The 20,169-nt window shown below is 44.2% G+C and overlaps 2 protein-coding genes across 2 annotated transcripts; one reads left to right on the top strand and one right to left on the bottom strand.

Moving 5' to 3' along the window:
- Positions 1–8,030: 8,030 nt before the first annotated feature.
- Positions 8,031–9,160, top strand: LOC101771660 (photosynthetic NDH subunit of lumenal location 2, chloroplastic). The gene is made up of 2 exons (XM_004952828.4): positions 8,031–8,692; positions 8,823–9,160. The coding sequence occupies exons 1-2, from the start codon at positions 8,132–8,134 to the stop codon at positions 8,919–8,921; spliced, it is 660 nt and encodes a 219-aa protein (XP_004952885.1). The 5' UTR covers positions 8,031–8,131; the 3' UTR covers positions 8,922–9,160.
- Positions 9,161–9,988: 828 nt separating this feature from the next.
- On the bottom strand, positions 9,989–12,021 carry LOC101770993 (7-deoxyloganetin glucosyltransferase). Its single transcript, XM_004952826.3, has 2 exons — positions 11,341–12,021; positions 9,989–11,259 (listed from the first exon to the last, which is right to left on the bottom strand). The coding sequence occupies exons 1-2, from the start codon at positions 11,858–11,860 to the stop codon at positions 10,280–10,282; spliced, it is 1,500 nt and encodes a 499-aa protein (XP_004952883.1). The 5' UTR covers positions 11,861–12,021; the 3' UTR covers positions 9,989–10,279.
- Between the last annotated feature and the right edge of the window lie 8,148 nt (positions 12,022–20,169).

Here is a 20,169-nt window from a genome sequence, read left to right as displayed (position 1 = left end):
AGAATTATTCTAGGTAGTAGCAATTTACAATTTCTAAGTAGCAATAAAAGAATTACTCTAAGTAGCACTAAAAGAATTATTCTAAGTAGCATTAAAACAATTATTCTAAGTAGTAGGCAGTTTACAATTTCTAGTATTCCACTAATAAAACAATGCATGGCAATGCATATTAATTTCCTAACACTATTTATAGTTTTTCTAATTTTCATGACACAATTTCTATATTCACCAAAACTACTTATAATTTTTTCTATTTTTCCTAACACCATTTCTATACTTTTCCTAGTAATATTTTAAACATAATAACATTTATCCTAAATCCTAAAAATAAAGAAATTAAAAAAAAGATGATGTCAGCGCGGTCACGGGCTTACGTCAGCAGAGACGGCGCCCGCGGCCGTGTGCGAGGGGCGGCGAGTGGTAGAGGAGGGGGCCGCGGCCGATGGAGGAGGGGCGCGTGGCGTTGGTGGAGGGCCGGTGCCGGGGGGGGCAAAGAAGGTGGCGGCCGCCAGTTAGAGGGAGTGCATCGTGCAGGTGGAGGAGGGGCGCACGGCGTCGAGATCGTCGGTGCTGGCGCCAGGACCGAGAGGCATCAGAGAAGAAGCCGGAGGCACGATGGGGTGGGGATGTGTCGACGTACGGCACGGCAACTGTCGTTGTCGGCGGGCTGGCCGGGTCGGGTGTCGTGGGGCACAGTGTTTCGTGGGGCACGACGACATGGACGACGTCGCCGTGGAGGATGGGGCGGCGGTGGCGAAGGATCCGACCGAGGGAGGAGATGGCGGCGGATGTGTGTCGTACGTCGGGGAGGGGCGCCGCAGGGATGACGGCGCAGGGGATGATGGCACGGGGACGATGGCGCGGCGGCGTGGTGTCGTGTGTACGATAGCGAGGACGACGAGGACGACGAGGAGCGGCTAAGTGTCTGGTGGAATGAGGGAGGAAGACGATATAATTTTATCCCTCCTGTCAGATTTAGTGACCGACAGTTCACCTAGGGGGTACCTAGATGGTTGATTTGTAGACAGATAGGATCGCAAGACCATGAACTTGATGGTAATGCAAGGCACAAAACACAGAGATTTATATAGGTTCGGGCCGCCAGTACGTCCTACTTGGAGGATTGTATTGCGCCCTGCGCTCGGGTGTTTAGGGTTCATATGGTGGGATTGGATGTCCTCTAATTGGTTACTCCGAGAGGTAGGGTTACATGGCAAGTCCCCTAATTGGTTACTATAGATGGGATCTAGTTAGATTACAACACTTGGGGAGCCCTAGCCGGACTCTATCTTCTGCCTTTTTCATCAAGTCGGGCCAGCCCATTAGTGGTCGGCTGGGCCCTCCATGAGGGACCCAGGTATCTATAACCGTCACCCCCCTAGTACCAGGTGTAGCCTTCACCTAGTACTAAAGGAGGCCTTTAGTACCGGACCTAGCCCCACGCAGTACTGAAGGGGGTGCCCAGGGCGCGAAACAAAACTGCCTCCGTTGAGTACCGGGTATTTTTATCACCCGGTACTAAAGGGCTTTGTAGCCCACTGTTCTAGCTTCCCACCTAAACATCTTTTTATTTTTTTACAAATGCTATTATATTAATTTATTGCGTAGTAAATCAAATAACATTCACAAAAGATGCAAAAATAATTTGTTAGCTTGACATTGATTAGATATACACTATAAAAATATTAGATGCAGTCAAATATCAAACATAGTAAAGTTATTAATTTTAACTTAGTAATAGTTTATAATAGTCATAATACATATGTTAACTTTAAAATTTGAAAAAATAGATATTTTGATCATGCAAAAATTTAGAAAAATAGTGCATGTAGTGTTATTAACATGTTTACCATGACTTAGTCATGTACTTGTTTAATTGTACCTAAATTTATTGTTTAATATTTAATTGTGCTAAAAATTGAAATATTTAATATTTTAACCATGCAAAAATTAGTTCTTGTTTAATAGGGTGAGATTTTACAAATAGTATTATACAATACGATATTACATTAATTTGTCACTTGACCAAAAAACACAGTAATGCTACACATCATCATCTAATGGAATGTTAATAACATTCCTCTTAACGAACGTCCCTTGGTTATGATCGCGACGTAAGTATGGAGCATCCTCTTTGGTTAACAAGATGCTTCGGTCAACCTCGACTGAAAATGGAGGAAAATCATCGAACTGATCATAATCTTCTGAAATGTCAGTTTTTTCCTCAACTCCAATGATTTTTCTTTTCCCTTGAAGAACTATGTGGCGCTTTGGTTGGTCATATGACTTATTAGTACCCTTCTATTTTGGTTTGCTTGACATGTCCTTCGTATAGAAAACTTAAGTTACATCATTGGCTAGGACAAATGGTTCGTCTTTGTATCCAATCTTGTTGAGGTCCACTATTATTAGTCCATAGTTGTCTGTTGTTGTGCCTCCTCCAGTAAGTTTCACCCATTGGCACCAAAACAGAGGGATTTTCAAAGGTCCATAGTCGAGTTCCCATATCTCCTCAATGACACCATAGTATCTATCATTTTTTTCCATTGTTGTCTCTTGCATCTATATGGACACCATTATTTTGGTTTGTGCTCTTTTGGTCTTGGACTATCATGTAAAATATGTATCCATTTATCTTATATCCTTGGAATGTCTATACTGAGATAGATAGACCCCTAGCCAACCATGCTAGTTGCTCTTCAATCGTGTCATCACGCATCAGTCGTCACCAAGAGACGAAAGTGTCAATGTGATGACGTATAATCTAGGCCTCAGTCTTCCCCTAGTTTGAGGACCGTACAATGGTCTTGTGCTCCTTCAAGTATGGAGCCACCAGGGATGATTGTTGCAGGCTCGTGAAGTGTGCTTTACAAAATGTACTCTCATCGATGTCCATCCGAGCTTTCCTCCCTAGTGTGCCCTTTCCCTTGAGTCTCCCCTCATGGCGTGATACAGCGACTCCAATCGAACTAGGTCGTCAATAAAGTCAACACAAAACTCAATGACCTCCTCTGTTCCATATCCCTTTGTGATGCTTCATTCTGGACATGCACGATTACGAACATACTTCTTCATCACTGCCATAAACCTCTCGAAAGGGAACATATTGTGTAGAAATACACGACCGAGAATAAAAATCTCTTCAACAAGGTGGACTAGAAGGTGGGTTATGATATTAAAGAAGGAAGGTGAAAAAACCATCTCAAAGCTGACAAAGCATTGCACCACGTCATTCTGTAGCTCTAGTAGATTTTTTTTTGATGGATTGCCTTCTGAGAAATTGAATGCACATAGCTTCACGATTTCCATTCTCACATTCTTTGGTAGAATACCCCTCAGTGCAATAAGCAGCAATTGTTTCATTTGGATGTGGCAGTCATGGGCCTTTAGATTTATGAATTTCTTTCTTTAATATTTATTATTCCCTGTATATTCGAGGAGTAGCCCGATGGGACCTTGATACTATTCAAGCACTCAAACATGCTTTCCTTCTCTTCCTTGCTGAGAGTGTATTTAGCAAGATGCAAGTAATGTCCATCATCTCTCTTTTCCGGATGTAGACCATCTCGTTGTTTTATACGTTTTAGGTCCCAACGTGCTTCAATTGTATCCTTTGCCTTTCCATATATACCTAGGAACCCGAGCACGTTCACGTAAAGATTTTTCATTAGATACATCACATCGATTGCATTACGGACCTCAAAGACTTCCCAATAAGTTAGCTCCCAAAATATAGACTTCTTCTTCCACATGGGTGCATGTCCGTCCTCGTCGTTCAGAACAGGTTGGCTACCAGAGCCCTTGTCAAAGACTATCCTCACATCCTTTATCATAGAAAATACACGTTTACCATTATGGTGAACGGGCTTAGTACGTTTATGTTCCTCCCCTTCAAAATGCTTCCCTTTCTTTCTTAACGGGTGCTTAGCAGGAAGAAATCGATGATGATCCTTATACACAACCTTCCTACATTGTTTCAAATACATGCTGCAAGTATCATCTAAAGAGTGCGTGTAGACTCGACATCCCTTGTTTGTCTGTCTGGACAGATTACCAACTGCTAGCCAATCATTGACGGTTACGAACAACAATGCTCGTATATTAAAAGTCTCATTTTTATCCTCATCCCACACACGTACACCTTCTTCCTTCCATAACAGTAAAAGTTTATCAACCAACGGTCTTAGATAAATATCAGTGTCATTGCCAGGTTATTTTGGACCTTGGATAATTACCGGCGTCATAATGAACTTCCGCTTCAAGCACATCCAGGGCGGAAAGTTGAACATACATAAGGTCAAAGGCTAAGTGCTACGACCACTACTGAACTCACCGAATGGATTGAATCCATCTATACTTAAACCAAATCGTATGTTCCTTGCATCCTTTTCAAATCCGGGAAATTCTCTGTCAACTGTTCTCCACTTGGACCCATCAGCGAGGTGTCTGATTATTTCATCTTGCTTACGTTCTTTTTTGTGCCAATGCATCAACTTTGCATGTGCCTTGTTTCTGAACAAACACTTCAAGCGTGATACTACATGGAAATACCACATTACTTTCGCATGAACTTTCTTTTTGCTAGCTTGCTCCTCAACATCACCGGGGTCATCTCGCCTGATCTTATAACGCGGCGCTTCACATATAGGATGAGCCTCCGATTTCTTATATTCCTCACTGCGATAGAGGATACAGTCATTAGGACATGCATGTATCTTTTGTACCTCCAAACTAAGAGGGCAAACAACTTTTTTTGCTTCGTACGTTGAGGACGGCAATTCGTTCCCTCGGTAAGCATGTTCTTTATGAATTTCATTAACTCATCAAAACTCTTGTCAGAAACTCCATTTTTTGCCTTCCATTGTAGCATTTCCTATGTGGTACCCAAATTTTTTGCCTCTGTTTGCAATCTGGGTACAACAATTTCTTATGATAATTTAACATACGTTCGAACTTCTTCGACTCTTTCACATTCTCGCAGTCTTCCTTTGCATCTCGCAATACCTGACCTAGATCATCGGTAGGACCTTCTTCTGCAACCATCTCTTCTTCAGCCTCGTCCATTACAACATCTGCAAAGGCAGCTCCTTGACTCTAGTCAGGAATGTAGTTATCGTCTTCTTCTTCATCATCATCTTCCATCATAACTTCTCTTTCCCCACGCTTGGTCCAAATAAAATAATTAGGCATGAATCCCGAACTGTATATGTGGGTGTGAATAGTCTTTCTGGATGAGTAATCCTTCTCATTTGTGCAAATTTGGCATGGACAACAAATGAAACCAGCTGGCGGCTTGTTGGACTCTGCCAGATCGAGAAAATGACACAAGCCATTAATATACTCCATGGAGCATTTCTCTGCGCTGTACATCTATTATCGATCCATCTACAAAGTATTACCGAACCAAAGATATTCTAATCATTCATAGAATTATACATGAAACATAACAAACATGATACAAATTTCATTAAACTCAAATGTTGCTGAAAGTTTAGATAGAAATACATAAATTTAAATTTCAGATCCAAACAACATGATACACTACGACAAACTCAAATGTTGCTGAAAGTTTAGATAGAAATACACAAATTTAAATTTTAGACCCAAACAATATGATACACTATGACAAACCATCCACTGAGTAGTATCTAGGAGGACTTTAAGCATCCTTGGGCGGCGAAGACGAAGGTTCGTTTATCCAACCTCATCCTGTGGTTTATTTGTGCCTCCTGCGACGGTAGTACTAAGTGGACTTGACACCCCCGGGACTAGCGGTGGAGCATAACAACCACCAAAAGGAGGTTCATGACCCGCCGCAACAGTATCTTCATGACATCTTTCCAAATAACGAAGCATTGCTCTCTCCCATGTGCTCATTTTCTTCGGCTTATCATGAGGGCCAACTATGATTTTCCCCTTGCCGCGAGAGGAACGACGATCGCCCCCACCATCGCCACTACCTCCAGCACCAGTAGCCATCTCTATGTACCACAATTTATTTAGCTCATATTTGCAAATAACTAAACTATAAATAAATTTTATTTTTCCCACAATTTATTTAGCTCAAACATAACATATAAATGGAAAAGTTTCTCCATTGTAGCTTATTCTAAAAATGACTAATTGCATACCTCTATTTCATCTTATTATCTCTATATACCACAATTTATCTCGCTCATATTTGCAAATGACTAAAATATGAACAAATTATATTTTTCCCTATAATTTATTTAGCACATATTTGTAAAGGACTAAACTATAAAATTATTCCTCTAACCTCATATCAATTTCTTTGACTAATACGAAACATAGCATCCAAACAATTGTAGCTTATTCTAAAAATCACAAATATGAGCTCTGAATAATACATGCATATAAATGAAAAAATTCTCCATTGTACCTTATTCTAAAAATCACAAATTACTCTAGATCTAAAGTATAAAACTTAGTATACTAACCATGTATCAAGGAAGGATGAAGTTTCTAACCTTTAGAACACTTTAATGAGTGAAATCCCCACGAAATGGTCAATAATCCGGCAACATCTCCCCTATTTCGCCATGAATGGATGAAGCCCAAGCTGGAGGAAATGGCTCGAGCGGGAGGAAGAAGACGTCTGATTTATAGGAGGGAAGTTAGTACCGGTTGGGGGCTCCAAGCAGTATTAAAGGTCACCCATTAGTACCGGGCTCAGGCACATTAGCTCAAGCTATGAAGTCCACCCGGTACTAATGTGTGACCTTTAGTACCGGTTGGAGCCCCCAACCTAAAGGGGATCACGGGGGCTCCTAGGGAACTAGCCGTTAGACTTGGTACTAATTCTCACATTAATACCGGGTCAAAAACCAACCGGTACTAAGCCTCGGGACGAATGCCAAGTTTTCTAGTAGTGAGAGCTAAAAATCAAGCAGTTAATAGGTAGACACTCCCTTTGCAAAATATAAAGTAAAATCACATGATTTGTGTGATTTAAGTGCAAATCTTTGAATTGGATTGAGAAAGTAATTGTGTGTGAGCACTAGAGAATAATTCATAGCTTGAGCATGTGTGGTTGGCATCAAAGCAACTCGTGGAGCATTTGATACTCTTGGAGGTGAAGCATTAGATGGCTAGGCATTGCTAGCTAGCTCTCAAACTTGTGGTGAGCAACAGCAAGTTTATTCGGATTGCGATCTTATCGTCTTACCTTAAGGGGAAAAAAATCATCTCTTCGAATCAGCAAAAGTGGTTAAAAGAGACACGACTCAAAGGAAGGAGTTGAAAGAGAGTCACGTCCTTAAAGCGTTCTCAACGAAGATGTAAGGTTTATGGTGGTTAACTTGAACTTCGGAAGACAACTCATCGTGTTCCCGATTCGGTTTGCCTTACTTGTTCAGCATTTATTTGTTTTTTCCCTCCGATATGTGTGTGTGCTTTTGGTCTGTGTGCAGGGACTTTGTATATGTGGAAAATCAGCAAGTTTGGTTTGTGCTAAAACACTGAAACTTTGTTTTGTGTTTTACTGCCCAAAACACTGCTGCGATGATTATTTTTCTACGATTACATATGTACTATTTGTTAAATTGATTACGATTAACTGAGTTGATCATGATTACATGCTCACTGTTAAATTATATAAAATTAATGAAAACGGTGACTAGATATGTAATATTACTAAGATGATTTTTTTTCAAACACATGAACTTCCCAATCCACATGCGAATGAATTATATCTGACTTATCCGATCATGGGATGTTTATCTTTATTTACAGCAAGAATGGCTTGGAGAGTACATCTAGGTGCGATGATATATAGTGAAAGACAAATGCAATAGAGATTGAGAGTATATTTCCGGGGCACCTAACTGAACATGATAAGACTCTTGGAAAATATTTGCGATTCATTGCTGAGGAATTCTGAAAGTTTGTTCAGGATTTCAGAACAAACGTGTCCAAAATCTCCTTATCCATTTCTGAACCAAAAGAGCAAAAGCGCGCACATTCAAAGGCCCAAAGAGCTCCATAGCGGATAATATCTGTAACGCGCCGGCGCTTCCCTCCAACCTCAGAAAAACGATCTCCTACTGTCCTAGCCACCAAGGCGACACCCCCTAATCACACCGTGACTTGCACCAGTCCACTCAGCTCCGCCATGGCCACGCTCGCCAAGCACCTCATCCTCTGCTCCTCCACCTCGTCATCCCCCTCGCCGCGCCGCCGCCGGCCCCTGCCTCCCAACGCCACCGCGGGTGGCTCGGACAATCAGCCGCATCAGCAGGCGCCGCCGCCGCAGTCCGCGACGCGGCGGCTGGCGGTGGCCGCGTCCACGGCGCTGGCGGCCACGGCCGCGCTGTACGCGCGCCGTCCCGCGGCGCCCCCGCCCGCGATGGCCGCGGAGGCGGCGTTCGTGCCGGCGCCGACGTCGCCGGGGACCGTGCCGCGGTGGGGCACCAAGTCGTACGTGCGGGAGCGGTTCTTCGAGCCGGAGCTGACCGCGGAGGAGGCCGCCGCGCGCATCCGGCAGACGGCGGAGGGGATGCGCACGCTGCGCCCGATGCTGGAGACCATGTCGTGGAAGTACGTGCTCTTCTACGTCCGGCTCAAGTCCAAGTACCTCGACCTCGACCTCACCACCGCCATGGCCGGCGTTCCCGCGGGGCGGCGCGCCGACTACGTCCGCGTCGCCAACGAGCTCGTCAACAACATGACAGAGGTGGGTACCTGTCAATTTGTGGAGTTGATTGGGTTCCATGTGACACCTGAAAATGCGGGGTTTTTTTCTAATTTAATTTTCTCATCAAACAATTTGGCATCACATTCGGCGTTGTCCGTTTGCCGTGCAGTTCGATCGCTTCGTGCGGACTCCCAAGGTCTACGAGTCCTACCTCTTCTACGAGAAGACGCTCAAGTCGCTGGATGACGTGGCAGAGTTCCTCGTTTGATATGGATAAAGGTTTTGAACACAAACTTTTGTAGAGAAAAAAACATATATAACATATGCTGTGAGCCTGTGACTAGTGATCAGGGTTCTCAATTTCGTTCTCGCCCATTTTTCGATCCTCACCAAAATTCACGAAATTTTGGCTGAAATCCACGATTAAAAAGGTGGCTATGAACAGTTCCGAATTTTCTGATGGATAGTAATTTCAATCACCACCGAAAAGATGGAAATTTCGGGAAATTTTGGCCGAAATTTTTATCACTGCCAGTGACTACTGTTCGGCTGAGAATATGAACGCTGTTCGTACACGACTGCACAGGAGTTGTTCAGCATCTGAATTCGTTGCGCTGTACGGGAAAACGGAGGAACAGGTCAACCTAGGCCTAAAAATTGTTGCGACTTTGTGGTGCTGAATGACCCAGATGCTGGCCAGCAAATATCCTGGATCATGGCCACGCACCTACGCTTTGTTTAGTTCCTCCCAAATTCCCAACTTTAACACTATACAAAAAGAAGATTTTCCATCACATCAAACTTGCCGTACATGCATGGAGTACTAAATGTAGATGAAATCAAAAACTAATTGCACAGTTTTGTTGTACTTTGCATGACGAATCTTTTGAGCCTAATTAGTCAATGTTTGGATAATAATTCACAAATACAAACGAAATACTACAGTTGCGCATTTATAGCAAAATGCAAACTTTGTTACACCTAAATTCCCAACTAAACAGGCCCCCGGGCCGGCAGAGTGCTCTCCGATGACTAAGGGGGTGTTTGGATATGAGGTGTTAAACTTTAACAGTGTCATATCGGATGTTCGGATGCTAATTAGGAGAACTAAATATGAGCTAATTATAAAACCCAATGCTAATTCGCGAGACGAATCTATTAAGCCTAATTAATCCATCATTAGCAAACGGTTACTGTAGCACCACATTGTCAAATTATGGACTAATTAAGCTTTATAGATTCGTCTCGCGAATTACACTCCATCTGTGCAATTAGTTTTGTAATTAGTCTATGTTTAATACTCCTAATTAGCATCCAAATATCCGATGTGACGGGTGTTAAACTTTAACACCTTGTTGCCAAACAGGCCCTAAAACAACACCGCAGCGGTGGCAGTCGTCGGCAGACGGCGTTGTCGACCACGATTAAGCAACACGACGAAAGGGGAACACTACATTTTCCAAACGCTTACATCACAACGTCTCGAAGTGGGCAGGAAAACGCAACCATTTCAGTTTTTCAGACGACCTCACCGTCCTTCCAGCGGCTCCTGTGACCCTGATCCACCGCGCAGCAGAGCATGTTCGTTGATGACGTAAGGCGCCATCCACCGTTCACGCCATTTCGCTAGCGAGTAGCGAGTCGACCACCCATGCCGGAGAGCAGCACGCCGTCGATCAGCGAGTCAAGGTTCGCGAGCGACTCCACCGCCGCCCGCGCGGCGGCCTCCTTCCACTCCGCCGCCTGGCGCTTCATCTCCCTCCCCTTCTCGCTCCCGCCCATCGCCTCCCGTATCCTCGCCGCCACGGCCTCCCGCCGCACGTCGTCCCCGACCTCCATCCCCACGCCCCACTCGGCGCACTTGTACCGGCAGTTGGTCTGCTGCTCCGCGAAGAAGGGCCAGCACAGCATCGGCACGCCTGCGCTCAGGCTCTCCATGGTCGAGTTCCACCCGCTGTGCGTCAGGAACAGCCCCACCGCGCCATGCCGCAGCACGGCCTCCTGGTCGCACCAGCTCGCCAGGAGGCCCCTGCCCCGCGTCGCCTCCGCGAACCCCGGCGGCAGCGCCGCCGCCGCCGCCGCCGAGGCGGTGCCGGCTCCCCGCACCACGTCCGGCCTGACGATCCACAGGAAGTCGTGGCCGCTGCCGGCCAGCCCCCACGCGAACTCCGCCAGCTCCTCGCCGCTCATCACCGTCACGCTGCCGAAGTTCACGTACACCACCGACCGGGGCTCCCTGCCCTCCAGCCACGCGAGGCAGGTGGGGTCCTCTCGCCACAGGCTTGAGCTGATCGCGTCGACGGGGCCGCCGGTGGGGACGACGGCCTGCTCGGCGACGGACGCGAGCGGGCCGATGGTGTACACGGCCGGGATGATGGCACGCATGGCGTCGAGCGCCGGCCGCTCCAGCTCGTCGAAGCTGTTGACGATGACGGCCGCCGCGGACTCCGACCGCTCAACCTCGTGTAGCTGGAACGTCATCAGGACGTCGTCGGGGTCCGTGGTGCGGAGGAAGGTCGGAAAGTCCTTGAGACGCATGTGCTTGCTCATGCCCCGCGCCCAGTCCACCGGCATGTCCATGAACCCGTTCGTCAGCTGCTCTTCGTCTGCACGGCGAAGATTCAGATCGTTTCGTTCCCTTCGATCGATCGGACATGGCTGCGGAGCGCCGGAGCAGCAGAGCGTACCTTTGAGCGGGATGATTCCCCGGTCGATGAGGGGGCGGAAGTTGCGGTAGCCCATGTAGCCGCAGGCGCTGGCCGTCCAGAAGAGCGCGCACGGCACGCGGAGCTCCCCCGCGGCGTCCACGGCGAAGCTCATCAGGTTGTCCGCCACGACGCAAGCCACGGCGCCGCCGCCGCCGCCGAGCCCGGCGAGCAGGCTCCGGAAGTGGGGCGGGCAGTGGTGCTTGGTGGCGTGGCTGATGGCCGCCGGGTCCTGCGTGGCGTCGGCGTCGGACGCCGGCAGGCCGTCCGGGATGGCGGCGAAGCGGAACCCCGGGAGGCCCGCGACGGCGGCGGCGCCACGGGAGCGGACGAGGCGGCGGTGGTTGTACTCGGTGTTGACGAAGGTGACGTGGAAGCCACGGCCGTGGAGGACCTTGGCAAGCTTCAGCATCGGCGTGATGTGGCCCTGCGCCGGGAACGGCAGGCACACCGCGTGAGGCTGAGGCTTCTCGCCGGTGGCCGGAGGAGTAGCGGTGCTCATCTGCGATTGCTTCTGGGAACAGCTATGGGAGGAGATCGAATCGCTTGTGGATAGCTTTCTTGGTAGTTGGTACTGAAAAACTATCCAGGAGAAGACTGAAGAGTAGTGTAGCTTCAGCACGCACCTTTTGACTGAGAACCTTCCAAATGTTCCTCCTCATAGGTTTCTGTTTTTTTTCTTGTTTTGGGGGGGGGGGGGGGGGGGGGGGGTCGATTTTCTCCTCTACTGCTGTCAAGTGTCCAAATCCTGATAATTAATTTAATTTATAGTGTAAATTTTAGTGACTGATGGTAAGTAAGGAATCAATCACATGATGTGGAATAAAACTCTAAAATTAAATCCAACGATGCAACGCAATTAGTGACGGATGCAGTTCATGAATTTAGGAGAGGCTTCTCCTTCCTCTTTCTTCTTCTCCTTCCTTTTCTTCTTCTTTCTCAAAAATCTTGGAGAGGCTAAAGGATGCTCCACTGCCCGCCCCTAAATCCGCCATGAGCGCAACCATGGTAAACAAACCGTAAATTCTACCTGAACCTATTCAAAGTTGGCAAATGGCCCAAAGATTTGACCCAAACTTAGATAGCACCGGATTGCGATGGCAAGACATTGCAAGCCCAAAGACGGTTGTATGGCTTGACACATCCCACTTGCGTGGGAGCTGGCGGAGTGAGAAAGGTGAGCTTGGTGAATGCTGAGTGGAGAGAGGTAAAGACATGCAGAGTATGACGGGTAGGCCCAACACAACAAATATTATATTATGTGTATAGGAGCACATGAAGAGCCTAGTTATGTACAAGTTAGGTTCTGATTTCTGAACTTGTCCATAGCTGACATGGATTTTTATAGTCAAGCACTTGTCTTAAGTATTGGACTTGTTTCTTGGTATAGTGTCTCCTGCACCATTATATGGTCCATAAGACATCCAGCTATGCCCAATAGTTTCGTAAAAGACATTCTGGACCACACAAGATACTAATTTGTTTCCTGGGTTGAAGGGATCCGATGTTTAGCTTGTAAAATGAAATCTTCACGAGCTCCAGCAGCTGCAAACCGGGATTAAGAAAAAAAAAGGTGATGATATTAATGGGCCTTGTTTAGGAATATTAGAGAGAGAGAGCTAGAGAGAGGGAGAGGGGGAGAGAGAGAGCTAGAGAGAGGGAGAGGGGGAGGGAAAGAGAGAGGGAGAGCTAGAGAGAGAGAGGGAGAGAGATTCCACGCTATCATTATTTAAAGTAGACGATCTTCCAGCCTCTCATGATGATCAACACCGTTTATGTAGGTATCATGCGGTAAAACTTGCAAACTGCTGGTGTTATGCTATACTCCATGACCGTCGCTTTCAAAGTATGCCATGTCTGCTTCATCTTTGGGGGCGTTTGGATGGCAGGGGCTAAACTTTAACCCTGTCACATTACACGTTCGGATGCTAATTAGAAGGACTAAATATGAGCTAATTACAAAACTAATAGCAGAACCTCTAGGCTAAATCGCGAGACGAATCTATTAAGCCTAATTAATCCATCATTAGAGAATGATTACTGTAGCACCACTTGTCAAATCATGGACTAATTAGGCTTAATAGATTCATCTCGCGATTTAGTCTAGGGGTTGTGCAATTAGTTTTGTAATTAGACTATGTTTAATACTCCTAATTAGTGTCCAACCATCCGATGTGACAGGAGCTAAAATTTAACCTCTTCCTGACAAACACCCCCTTTGTCTGCGCCATTCGATCTCCTAGGATTCGCACCTGCAAAGACATTCTCACCCTTTGTGTGGAAAGATGTAAATTGAGCCACAGGCCGGCACCTACCCAGCCACGGAGGGTCGAGCGGGGCTATCCGGCCATGACAGTAGGGGCAAAGCAGAAATGCTGGTCACCAGGGTCATCACCATTACACGAAGGGGTCAGCAACACTTCTATGAGATCAGCGGAATTTCGTCAGGGTCAGCTGGTCCGGATGGAAAGCCTCGGCTCCGCCCCTGCATGGCAGCACGTTTAGAACATGGCCATTGGCACGATGGCCAATTGTCCATTACTCTTACAGTCCTTTTCCATGATTTTTAAGCAGACCATCTTCAAGCTAGCACCAGCCCATCATATGAGAAATACAAGCGCACGAGACGGTCCTGGTTGTCATCATCCCGCTTTGTTTTTCAGTTTTTTTTATTAATCATATGCGGTAAAATTTGCAAAGACCTTGTTGTGAAACACATTATTAGTGATCAATTAATATTATAGATAATTGTAGAGGATTTTTCATGAAAGGATGTGGACCTTTGGTCAACTTCCAAGAGACATAATGCCTTTTGAGCATGTCCTTTCCCCATGTATAAATATATAATATAAATATATAATTACACCATTCATTTAATCGACGAAGAGAATCATCAGATTCATTATTCCAATCTCTCTTTCTTTCTACTCTTAACACGTTACTTTTGCTCTCTAACGAGCGAGACAAGGCCACCAACAAGAGACATCGAAAGCCTGGAGCGCCCTCCCGCTGCATCGTTCTGTCACTGACATCAAGGAGCGGAGTTGCTGTTCTGGACGTTGTTCAAGAACATTCGCTCTCCATTGAGTAGATCCAAACAAAAGGAAGAACATAAAAACAATCAGTCAGCGTTTATGATATTCTTACCTTTATGAAGTTTCCCCTCGGTGGCAATGCCTATACTCTCGTCGACAGCGCTCGGCGGGCCTCAATGCTCACGCCGGCCCCGTTCACTGGCCTCGCGACCTGCGGGGCTGCGACGATAGATGACGGAGCTCCAGCGACACGCGAATCGATGGCGCCTTCCTGACGCTGCGGAGCGGTTGCGCTCGGCACGCATGCTGCAGAGCGGCTGCGACCGCGCCTAGCATGCAGCGGCGGCGGCCTCGCCCGTGCCACGCACGGATGCGCTCGCGGCTACCAGCACGGCTGCGCCCACAGTCGACGTCGAGCGGCGGCGGCGGCAGCCCGAAACAGGCCTCTGCTCCACCTGCGACCTCTCGTCTCCTTGAGACGCTCCATCACGGCGGCATCACAGCAACACCCGCACGCAAGTGCCAACAGCGGCGCACGCATGCGAAATCGGTGGCAGCGCCACTAGATCAAATTTTTTGGCCACGTTTGTTCTTCACTGAGCATAAAAGGAGGAGGCTAGAAGGTCTCATATTTCTTGGATAAGATGCATCCTAGAAACTTGCAATTCTTTGCAATGGAGGATAGTTTCCTCGTACTTCCTCTTGGTGGCCGGTGTTGAAGCACTGAAAGGTGCCCTGAACTCTGCTTATGCAGCAGGGGCAGCCATTTCTTCGAACGCTGTGGTCGACGCCCTACAGGACGTCATGGTCGCCATCGTAATCACTGGCCTAGGCCATGCTGCACAGCACAGCGAGGCGGGGTTGCACCCCATTTTGGCCCTGTTAGAACTTAGAAGTTGCCTCCGATTACAATAAAAAACCTACAGGCTTCTACTTATTTTACATGTTCTAGCATGATTATTATTCTGAATATTACTATTCAATCTCTTGATTGTTCTGATTTACAAGTTGTCTTGTAAATTAGCTATATATATCATCAGGTATATAGTTAGCACCAATGTTATAAGGATGCTATAATTACCACAGTTAGTGCTGGCCCTGGAGAGGTGTTGGAGGTGCGACGGGCCTAGAGCTCATGGGAGGGAGGGGCCTAGACCCAGGTATACTGTATACCTATATAGAGACTCCCGGTTGTACGCCCGTACCACGAAGAGACCCCTAACCGACCCATGGGCACGCGGCGCTTGGCCTCCGATCCCTCCGCCTGATCTGAACGCGGCGCCTGGTCGCCTCCCTCCGCTTGATCTGAACGCGGTGCCTGGCCGCCTCCCTCCTCTCCGGTCCCTCCACCTGATCTGAACACAGGGCCTGGCCACTCGTCGGCGCGATGGCACCCTGCCCCTCCACGACATCGCCTCGCTCTGCCTGTCTGCCGGTGAGTGCGTGCTTCCACTGGTCAACGCCTCGCCTCATTGCTCGGCGACCGCTTTGGTTTTTTTTCCTTGCGAGGCTGCGACGCTAGTGCTTTTTTGTGGATGCTGATTTTGCTCTTGTGGTTCATCTCTGGTTTTTTTTTGGATGCTAATTGTGCACCATCGAGAGGGATATATTGAACACTATTGATCTCAATACCATCCTTGATGATTTTGCATCAAGAAACGTCCGAAGAACTATCTTTTTATGAGAAGCAATGGATATTATGGAGTTCTATTCTTCCTTAAGGTAATCATATTAGTTTTAGTCTACATTGTTCTTCGATAATCAAACATGTTAAATTAAAAATATATCACTGGATTTGTTCACTTGGCAAGAAAAATTAGCGCTTATATATATTATAAGATTTATATATAGTCTAGAGGGGCCGGCGCGATGAATTCACCAGAGGGCCCTTAAAATCTTAGGACCGGCACTAACCACAATAATTATGCATTATCATGATCCGCAGATCTCACATTGACTATAGAACAATCTTTTCATGTGCAATTATTTTGTTTGCATAATTAAATACTTAATCAATATTCTACATCATGTAGAAGGTGATGCAAAATTAAAATTAAGGTATAAATATATTGGGTATAAACACAAGGTAATGGCAATAAGCATATATTGAAATCATGCCGATTACATATGCTCCATTGCTGTTAGGTTCTACCTTCAAAGTGTTTAACCAAATTTTAACTAAATCTTTGGAACAACACAAGGTGATGCGATCTATAAGTTCTTTTTTAAGAATTTATTTGCTCAAAAACCGTGCTTTTAGGCAACAAGTCACTTGCTCATCACTAAGAGGTCTACATATTATGATGATTACCTTCAACGTGTGTATCCAAAATTTCATACAATGAAAAATTTGTATAAACATGACTATCAAGTCATTCATTCCCACATAAATATAAATAATGCATTTTGCCTATTGACATATACCTTAATTTTGGTTGAAAGAATCATCTTGCCTTCACATGGTGATTACTCCCCAAGTGACCATATAATATTTCTAGTGTAACACATATCAGTGGAGCTTTAGGTATTTATTGCAATTATGCAAACTATACCTATAGCAACGAGTTTCTCATCCACTACTTCAAAGTTTACACCATGCTGGTGATTATCTTTTGATGTGTTAACTCACTAGTACATGATGATCGAGTCACACTTGATAATAGCAGCGATTTCATCACCTATCAAAGATGAGATTCACAATACTTGTAATTCAAGTCACATTTTGAATGTACAAGATTCTACATAGAATAATTCAAGACTCATCTTGAATTCAAAATTTAGGCATCAAATTTTGCTTAAATAAATAGCAAAAAAGGCGCAACATATTTTTGTGACTATCTTTTGTCACATACAGAGATTATGTTTTGGCAATGATCATCAGATCATCTATTCTCACAAGAGTGGAGTCAAGAACATATGCAGTGACTTTTGTCACCTATCAATTATAAAATAGTCCCTTCTAATCAAGTATCAACTCGATTAAATAAATTTTGCACAACAATATATTCATGCTATATAATTTACTCCTTGAGTAAATTCATTAAAATACATGATCTACTCATGTAGGACATGACTAATGTTTCCAACATTGAATTTTTTGAATTCGCATTGGATGGGATTTACTCTCCAATATGGGCACTTGATATCAACGATATCATTGGGAGATTCATGGCACCAATGCTACCATAGTTCTACCCTAATCAAAGTATCAAATCCATTATTGGCATTACCACACATACACCTTTGCGTGTTACTACATTTCCTCCATTCAGATTTTACAAGTCTGAGTATCCAAAGGAGCAAGATCCATTTATTCTTTGAACTCCCAGTAGAGTTATCAACAAAGAATAGAACTTTCAGTTCATGGAATTTACAACACAATGGATCTCATACATAAAATTTCACTTTCCTTAAAAGAGACCATAATGACAAATCTCACATTTGCATAATGTGTGGTTGTACATTTCATGTACACATTATTTTTCCAAATCAAATATTTGGTTCAATAATACCTCCACTTCTTTGGAGGCAAGCGAATTCTTGGGGGTCAATTTGAAACTCACTTCAATAAATGATACCTACAAAGGTATCCATATAATCCCTAGAATTATCATTAGTTCAATATTATACTACTACGTGTAGTATATTATCCATCATTAATATCATGTACTTCATACATGGTATTTATTCGGGATCAAATCGAAAAGAAAAGGAATTTCATTTAGTGGACCACCACTACCACAAATATGGGAGATATATTCTCTACTTATGGGTATTCCATTATTAATCATAGATGCACTCATGTATTCTACAAATACCCATATATATTTTCATAACATCCATTTGTATGGTTCCATATCGAAACCTATTATTAAGAGTAATGATAAACTATTAGCACTCAAGCTTGATACACTGGACATGGAAACTAAATATTGATAAAATTCCTAATATGGGATGTATTACATGAACATACATTAATCCCGAATGACATGTTGCGTATAACATAATTTTTCAATCTTGGTCATTCAAACTTATGAATGATAAGAAAAACTATTCTGTTGGTCATAGTATACATTCTCAAAATCCACAGATTTTGTGCACCACATGTGTCACAAGAGAATTAATTTTAAGGCACTCTTACCTTAAAATTCTATATAATGAGCCATTAAATTTCTTGAACACATTCAAGATAAGTTGGTCATATTCAGCCATTTACGGACTATCTAGAGTGCTCATGCTTGCATTTGCAAATAGTCCCACATGTGTTCCTTACTGATCATAAGGCATCACAATTTTACCAAATTTATTGCTCTAATTTTTTAACTTAGAGTAAATTTTTCTGGAAATAGGATCAAATCCATTCATATGGAATTATTTGGTTTTGGGAACTAAATCACTAAGTCTCTCTATTCATACCAATTATGGCTTAATTGAATCTCTTATCAAGATAACTCATTTGTATGACCATCCAAATAGAATTCAATTTATCAACATCAAGTTGGTAATATGTGGACTTACACACCGCATAATCTAAATTCATAAAACTGCAATCATACGGCTCCCTCCGTTGCAATTAGTACGTGAAAACTTGGCCACAGCCAAATATTTCCCATCTGCGTGTTGGATATGTTTTGCAAATACCGATATCACCACCTCAACATACATCATGGGCATTAGGGACCCACATAAGGTATTATTCTCCGTCATTCATATAATACCTTAGGTCTCTTTTGGGGATTTATACACAGCCCGTATATTGATCACACTTTGAGGATAATTCCAAGCATTAGGAGGAGATTAATACCACACATAGAATGCCAGGAATCCAAAATGAATGTTACACGCATTCAATCCTCACATCCACGTACATACCAAAGAATATCTGAACCATAGTTCAGAACATCTTTTATTTGTAACACATTATAAATAGCCTGCTAAATACATTTGCTTATCAAAAGTGTCATCTTATCCAATTCCTACAATTTATGTGCCAAAAAGAGTGATATCTAACATAATCACTCAACTCCCAAATTAAAATAAGAGGGGGAGAAGTATGGTCAGTAGGGATATAGCTTATTAAAAGTATCCACGAAAATATGGGGAGACATCCTCCAAAATAGTAAATGTAAATCAACATCATACATGTTGTTAGACACTTTATGGATATTCAAATCCAAAGCCTATGAATGTTCAACATTCAAAAGTCCAGTACATGTGCACATAAATTTAGGCACTGGATCATTGGAATACCATAACTCTATCATCGTGGGAAATGAGATAAGACTTCTAAAGGGTTAATATTTCACATGTTGTATTGGTTCCATTGAATCAATTATACAAAGACTACAAATTATCGACATATGCTCCTCAAAATTGCTATACACCTTAAACTGGATCCAGACCAAAAGTTCTAAGCAGAGTGTATTAACACTCAAATTGGGTCAAAGCATAGGTGGCAATTATGGAGAATTTCTCCTGTTCACTCGTGAGAGGTATTTTCCACAGTAATATCATTTTCTCACAAATGCATTCTTTATGAAAGCAAGGTGGTGAGATAATGAGAGATTGTAGCAATGGTTTCACGCAGAGACCAAGCAACATACCCTCATGGTATACGTGAAAATTATGTTCCCATATTTAATCATTGGCAGATCAAATAATTGTGATAGATTTGGATATACAAGTCCTCGACGGACCTCACATTCTAAATCTAAATAGAAATCATAACATATATTGTGTATAACTCAAGTCACTACATGGCTTGAAACAGTCAAGT

The sequence above is a fragment of the Setaria italica genome, chromosome I (genome assembly GCF_000263155.2).
Source record: "Setaria italica strain Yugu1 chromosome I, Setaria_italica_v2.0, whole genome shotgun sequence".
Lineage (NCBI taxonomy): Eukaryota > Viridiplantae > Streptophyta > Magnoliopsida > Poales > Poaceae > Setaria > Setaria italica.
Note: the sequence above shows the minus strand (reverse complement) of the source record. Positions and strands in the feature narration are given on the sequence as shown.